The sequence below is a fragment of the Entelurus aequoreus genome, linkage group LG06, assembly GCF_033978785.1.
Source record: "Entelurus aequoreus isolate RoL-2023_Sb linkage group LG06, RoL_Eaeq_v1.1, whole genome shotgun sequence".
Taxonomy (NCBI): Eukaryota; Metazoa; Chordata; class Actinopteri; order Syngnathiformes; family Syngnathidae; genus Entelurus; species Entelurus aequoreus.
Window position 1 is genome coordinate 69,320,299 of NC_084736.1, and position 8,089 is coordinate 69,328,387.

The 8,089-nt window shown below is 38.2% G+C and overlaps 1 protein-coding gene across 2 annotated transcripts in view; it reads left to right on the forward strand.

Annotated features, from left to right (window-relative positions):
* osbp2b (oxysterol binding protein 2b) overlaps window positions 1-5,865 on the forward strand; it is a 92,018-nt gene extending 86,153 nt beyond the window's left edge. For both annotated transcript variants that reach the window (XM_062051338.1, XM_062051339.1), the window contains one exon: window positions 1,661-5,865. In XM_062051338.1, the coding sequence (XP_061907322.1) occupies window positions 1,661-1,803 (143 nt within the window). In that variant the 3' untranslated portion in view covers window positions 1,804-5,865. The remainder of the gene's footprint in view (window positions 1-1,660) is intronic.
* Window positions 5,866-8,089: the final 2,224 nt, after the last annotated feature.

Here is an 8,089-nt window from a genome sequence, read left to right on the forward strand (position 1 = left end):
TTGCACACGAGGAAACCTTAACATGTATTGAAATCCATAAACTGCTATAAAAATGATTAGCTTGCAAGTTATTGTGATGTCAAAAAATCCCATATTTTTACCAATTTTCTGGAGATTTCCCATATTTTTAAATGCAAGTGTTAATGCTCCTCTTAGACACACGTAATGAAGGTGTTTGTGAAATCCGCTGATGATGTTTGCTGCTAAATAAACCACAACATAAGCATCGCATAAAACATTATGTTGCTACTTGTCCGACGCTAGCTAAAAAAAATTGCCGTATTTTCCGCACTATAAGGCGCACCTAAAAACCTCCAATTTCCTCAAAAGCTGACAGTGCGCCTTATAATCCGGTGCGCCTTATACATGGACCAATATTGAGCCACAACAGGTCTCGCAACTACGGTAACTACGCCAACTTCATTTTCCCCCTTCTACGGCTGCTTACCGTAGAAGAAGAAGAATTTCTTCTTCTACGGGGGAAAATGAAGTCGGCGGCTGCTAACCGTAGTTGCGAGACCTAAACTTTATGTAAAGACCCAAAAATGGCTCCTATTAAGAGACACGCTTACGACGCAGAGTTTAAACTCAAGGCGTTCAGTCACGCAGTAGAACACGGGAATTGAGCAGCAGCGAGAGAATTTAACATTAACGAATCAATGGTGCGGAAGTGGATGAAGCAACATGATGACCTGCGCCAAGTAAAGAAGACTAAACAGAGTTTCCGAGGGAACAAAGCGAGATGGCTACAGTTGGAGGACAAACTCGAACAGTGGGTTGTTGAACAGAGAGCAGCAAGTAGAAGTGTCAGTACAATCACTATTTGTTTTGTTGACATTCCCTTTAGCGCAGCTCCATCTAATGGATGCATAACGTAACCCCAGCCTCTACTGTAGCGTCTATTCTATGCGTCTTATAATGCGGTGCGCCTTATATATGAACAAAGTTTTAAAATAGGCCATTCATTGAAGGTGCGCCTTATAGTCCGGTGCGCCTTATAGTGCGGAAATTTGGTATGTTAAAAAAAACAACTTAAAACCTTGTCCAGCTGTGTCCAGCTCATGTTTAAATAACTTTTCCTGCAAATGAGTATTAACTCCATTGATTGATTGATTGATTGAGACTTTTATTAGTAGGTTGCACAGTGAAGTACATATTCCGTACAATTGACCACTAAATGGTAACACCCGAATACGTTTTTCAACTTGTTTAAGTCGGGGTCCACTTAAATTGATTCATGATACAGATATATACTATCATATATACTATCATCATAATACAGTCATCACACAAGATAATCACATTGAATTATTTACATTATTTACAATCAGGGGTGTGGAGGGGGGGAGGGTGCCTCCAAATATCATTCACGGCTTCCTTGGCTACTGTAAAAAAAACTATTGTTTGACCTGTAGTTTAAAGTCATGTTTATTTGCCTATGAGGGATTGCTGATACAGTATTAGCATTCATTCACACTTGTCTTGCACACATCCTGTGAATTCCATTCAAACTGTCCACAGCAATATGAAGCTAGTTCGCATTTGGAGCGTTCCCAAATGTGCCTGATTGCTTCTTATATGCATATAGTGTTCTGTGACATTGTCTGCGGGTGTGACTTGTTCATACATATTTTTAACAGCTGTGCTATTCTTTTGGCAGGTCGAGAATATGAAAGCTACCATCCACTGTGGTTTCACCAGAGGAGAGACTCCATCACTGGAGAGACACACTTTGCATACAAAGGGGGTTACTGGGAGGCTAAGGAGAGACAGGACTGGACCGTTTGTCCTGATATATTCTAACACTGGACACTTCCCCGCAGCAAGACTACAGGAAACTAAGGAGCTGCTCCACATGTGCTCCTTCACTAGTGAGGTGTAGCACGCTCGGTAGAGCTTTGTGAATGTGACACACTTGTCATTCTTTGTACCTCCAAATGTTCCCTCTCACTGCTTTACAGATGGAGAATATGATGGAATGTCCCCAGTCCCACTATGTGTGTGATGCTCTCAGAGGTGTAATGCCACACTATAAAGGCACCAAATGAGCTGCTATGTCAATACACTTTCCTATGTCGCAACCCAGCAGTTTTAACCATTCAACCATACTGAAGCAGGCTATGTAAAAAGACCACCGTGCTGAAAACACATTAGTCTTCAAATGAGTCCTCAGGTTATTGCGAGCCTCTTTTATAAAGCCTAAATTTGTCTTCAGGCACAATTTTAACTTCTAATGATTCACACATTTAGTTGCATTAAAATATGGTTGATATTCTTCAGTCAACACGACACAAATTATTAATATTCAGATTTAGGAACTTGAGTTATATTTTCAAAGCCTCAGATAAAGGGGGTTGTTATTAATTATGGATTCATCATGCCACCATTCATCAACAACCTGGCAGCCACTTAGTTTTAATGATAAATGATTAAAAATGCTAGTGAAGGAAGGAATATAAAATGCACAACTCTGGTCAATGTGCCAAATAATAAACAGAAAAACAAGACCATTTACCTTATTTGGCGCTACAAGATAAAAAAAATATACCACACTTTGAGACTTTTCCGTTTTCTTTCCGTTATTCAACCTTTAGCTTATCATTTAGCTGAATTTAATGCAAATAGTTCCTGCTTTTTTGTTAATATACTGTTTAGCCCATTCATTTATGAAAAAAATATGGCCTAACCTGCCTTCCAAATTCTAACCAAACTGGCAAACTATATGCGTGCAGGCAATGATAAATGTGTCATGTTTCTGGAAAGTAAGTGTGAATGTAATGTAGTGCTCTTAGTTTAAACTTCTTTCAAATACTTGTGCGTTAAATCAACGTCTCCCGTTGAAATTAATTGAAATCAATTTAATTGGTGCTTGGCTCCGCCCAAAACAGGCACAATTTTAATATGTAACATGATTTTTTAAAAGAAAAACAAACTTTTAGATGAGGACATTTGTATAAAAACAATACAATAGAATATCAATATACTACTACCAACTACTGTAATTTTATGAAGTAATGTAATAATAATGTACAGCATTTGGAGAGTGAACTTCCTTGGTATCTCCTTCCAGTTGCTTCTCCGTTAAACACACCATCAGCAACTTTTCGTATTTTCATGATAAATGTCCGTTGTTTAGATAATATTTTAGCATTCTGGGCTAACATTCTGCTTCAGTATGGTGTAGACTAGCAGTGATACGCTCGAATTCCTTTGCCAATTTGGCGACACGCTCGGTCATATCGGGATTTTTTTCTTTAAAATTCAATAAATATCATACCTTTCTTCACAGTCACTTTGTTCCTTCCCATGTCTAAAAACATGTTTTGTCCATCTCTAGCTATCAGCTAATGCTAGCGAGTAAGACTGGATGTTTTTGGGCGGGTCTTTTGGGGTTCACTGTGATATTTGCCACGCCAACTAATGGCGAGGATGTAACTCAAATTTGTGCTTGCAACTTAAAGCGTAACACTCTTAAGTTGAGGTGTAACTGTAAATGTCTGAGCTGACTGTTTTCAATGATGTGTAGTACTTCGCACCTGCTCCTCAGCCTCTCTCTGTTTCTAGTTAATAGTTCAGGTGTTTCCAGTGGCACTGTGTGAGACTGGAGTCTCGGTTGACAGGTTCCAGGTGAAACGGCGGATAGGGCTGGTCCCTGTGGCGCACCACTGAACAGAGCCCTTCGCTCCAGGCTCACCACAGTGCTCACGTGGTCTGCAGTGTTTGTACAATGATTTGGGATCAGGTACCTTCTTCCGTCTTTTTGCCTTTAATTGACTGGTCTGTGTGCACTACATTGACAAGCTTTGAGAAAACAGTCAATAGTATTTTTCTGTTTTCATTTTGTAGGAATGTAGAAATCAAGGCTGGAGGGTACTGTATGTTCCGTCTGGTCTTGTTTGTGTGAATATTTTGTGATAAGAGAAATTTACTGTAAAAATACGATAATTAAGTCTGTACAGCATAGTTGAAACATGGTCACAAATTAACTGATTTGGCCATTCATGTTTTATAGTTCTAAATAGTTTTAACAGAGAAAAATAGTGTTTTCTAAAACCCTTGATGCAGGCACAGAGGCTTGTTCTACTGGTTTAGAGACAAAAAATACACTGGCTAAGAAAAATCATACACAATTCCACTCTGCTAGGTATGCGTCTAATCTAATCTGTTTTCAGCAGTGGCAATTGTCAATTAGTCAACTATGTATTAATTATTTGCACAACAGATACACCTCCTCTCCATTTCTATACAGTCGTCCCTCGCCACATATTGCAGCTTCACCACATCACAGATATTTTTTTAATTTTTCCTAACGATATGCTACGACATTTTGGTCTTAATTAAGCATTTTCAAGCATAGAAATGGCTAAACAAACTACAAACTATCAATACTACAGTAGTATTGGCCACTAGAAGAGCTCAAACCAATAAAGGTGGGCTGTTCAGTATCATGGTCTTTGATTGGCCCAGCCTCAGGCAGCATTACTATATTGGATTAAAACAATGTAAAGGTGATTAAAGGGTGTTATTCTGTGTCTAGAGGACTGTCATAATGTAAAAAAAATGTATTTAGAAGGTCAACATTTTTTATATGGCTATGAAAATATTTGATTTATAATTAATGAATCCTACTTCGCGGAGATTCATTTATCGCGACACAATTAGCAGCGATAAACGAGGGATGGCTGTAATCAATCAAAACAACCATCATCCAGTTCAGCATTCACATACATATATGTCGTTTTGGGCAGTACACGTTTACCCACATTTACAGAGAAAATGGTAAAACTTGTCAAGCAATTATTACGAAAGTTGTTTGATGTCAATGTTTGATGAACAAAACAAATAAACAAAGTGAGGCAATAGTTGATATTGCCTCAATGGATCAAGCTATTTTTCACTTGTTGACTTGAATGAATTGAACTTTTCCAAGTCTTTATGCTGCGCTAACATTTCTGACTGTAGCTTTAAATGTAACTTTAAAAGAGACCTTTTAATTATTACTGTATATTTCTGCTGCTTGTTTGTTTGTATCACTCATGTCCACATAGTCCAATAAGGCCTTTAGTCATTTCATGGCTTCAAAGGGTCACTATGGTTGCAGCAAGAACCGTTATTTTGAAGCGTTCTTCAATTATGAATGATTTTTGAACGAGCTGATCATATCCATGTAGTCGATTGATTAACAAAAAAGAATGTTGGTGTCGTTTCCTGTACAGTATCACATAGCTGTAGCAATAACACATTTAGAAGTGGAGATGCCGCTCAGTGTTCAGGCTTGTGCAGAAAGGGAAAAGCAACCAAAGTGTGCGTACAGTATATGTGAATAATGTTCTGTACATTACCTTTTCATCATGGCTTCCGGTTTTTAGAAGGTTTCTGCACACTTCTCACCTGACTTGCAGTGTGGTTTCAGCTTTATTTTTTATGCTCTTATTTTCTACCTTCTCATGGGTGCCATTATTCTAATGATTGCTTATTTATATATGATGTGATCCAGTTGAATGCGCACATTCTTAGTTCAGAGGCAGCAGTAAAGCGTGTGAAAGAAGAGTTTTCTTGCCTTGTCTGAACTGAATCCTGCTGGGACTGTGACTCATACTTTAGTTATAAGGTATAGGTCTGCTTTTTACTGTTCTGTAGAGGGATGAAAGTTAACAATTCTAAACAGCAGCCTGCTGCAAAAAGTCAAAGGTTATTGATGCCTTGACTATTATACACATAATAGTGTATCCACTTGTAAATCACCATGTTAAAGGCTGTTCTTTTTTCATGAATTGTGTATTTTTTATTTACCCCATTTCAATCCATAACATTGTCTTATAACAACCAAGACACAACAATTGAAATTAAAATAAAGATGTTGACACTTGATACACGTCTTCTTTATTTTGTTACAATGGTAGCATGAAAATACATTTTGATATCAAATGAAAATTCACAATGAAACTGTATATACCCCCCAAAAAAAGTAGTTATACTCAACAAATGCATACCCGGTGGTTGCTTTTTATTTTTTAAATTTTGTTTCATGTTTGTTTACCGTAGTATTTCAAACTGTCAAGAATAGACACAAAAACACATTAAGATACTATATGGAAATCAACTATTGAGAGATTATGTCAATACTTTTAAGCTTTAAAAGATTATTAAAATTCACTCACATTTGGAAAGCTAAAAAATGTAAGGTTGTGAAAACCTGCCATAAAAATATGGTTTTACACTTTAAGTGACTAAGAATCTATTAAGCCTTGTATAGTTGACGTAATGTTTTAAAGGCCACTATGGGTACATAATTTGACAATGTTTAATGACCAAAAATAAATTTCAAGGATAATTTCCTATTTGTATATAATTATGTGTATATATATATAGTGTGTGTGTATATATACACACTATATACATATATATATATATATATATATATATATATATATATATGTATATATAATATATATATATATATATATATATGTATATATAATATATATATATACACACTATATTGCCAAAAGTATTTGGCCACCTGTCTTGACTCACATATGAACTTGAAGTGCCATCCCATTCCTAACCCATAGGGTTCAATATGATGTCGGTCCATCTTTTGCAGCTATTACAGCTTCAACTCTTCTGGGAAGGCTGTCCACAAGGTTGCGGAGTGTGTTTATAGGAATTTTCGACCATTCTTCCAAAAGCGCATTGGTGAGGTCACCCGCTGATGTTGGTCGAGAAGGCCTGGCTCTCAGTCTCCATTCTAATTCATCCCAAAGGTGTTCAGGTCAGGACTCTGTGCAGATTAGTTAAGTTTATCCAGACCAGACTCTGTTATCCAAACTGTTCCCACAAGGTTGGGAGCATGGAATTGTCCAAAATGTTTTGGTATCCTGGAGCATTCAAAGTTCCTTTCACTGGAACTAAGGGGCCAAGCCCAACTCCTGAAAAACAACCCCACACCATTATTTCTCCTCCACCAAAGTTCACACTCGGCATAATGCAGTCTGAAATGTACTGTTTTCCTGGCAACCTCCAAACCCAGACTCGTCCATCAGATTGCCAGATGGAAAAGCATGATTCATCACTCCAAACAACGTGTCTCCACTGCTCTAGAGTCCAGTGGCAACATGCTTTACACCAGTGGACCCCAACCTTTTTTCACCACGGACCGGTTTACTGTAGGCATTATTTTCAGGGACCGGCTTTCCACTTGTGTCAGATAAATACAGCAAAAATAAGTGCATGAAAAATACAACTCACTATAACGCTGAATTAGTGGGAGCCCAGTGCTTGTTTCTTTGTAATGAAATGCAGATGGAAATCAGCCTTTGGCTACAATCTGTCACATTTATATTTTATATGTTCATTGATGTGCATTGTATCATGTCACAAAGTTATAACAAATATAAGAAATAGCAACTTCCTATCAGGAGTTTTATTGTACATCTATAAACAAGCTTATTGGTGTGTCTAGTGGGACAGGCAAAAGTTAAGTTGGAGAAAATGCAGTTGTTTATAATTTATTTAATGTTTCCCTGCGCCCCAGTAGCAAATCCGTCACGGACTGGTACCGGTCCCCGGAGCGGTGGTTGGGGACCCCTGCTTTACACCACTGCATCCGACACTTTGCATTGGACTTGGTGATGTATGGTTTAGATGCAGCTGCTCGGCCATGGAAACCCATTCCATGAAGCTCTCTGTGTACTGTACATGCGCTAATTGGAAGGTCACCTGAAGTTTGGAGCTCCGTAGCAACTGACTGTGCAGAAAGTCGGCGACCTCTTTGCACTATGCGCTTCAGCATCCGCCTACCACTCTGTGGCTGAGTTGCTGTTGTTCCCAAACTCTTCCATTTTTTTATAATAAAGCCGACAGTTGACTTTGGAATATTTAGGAGCGAGGAAATTTCACAACTGGATTTGTTGCACAGGTTGCCTATGACAGTTCCACGCTGGAAATCACTGAGCTCCTGAGAGCAGCTCATTCTTTCACAAATGTTTGTAGAAACAGTCCCCATGCCCAAGTGCTTGATTTTATACACCAATTGATTATGACACCTGAGTCTAATCATTTGGATGAGTGGCCAAATATCCATCCA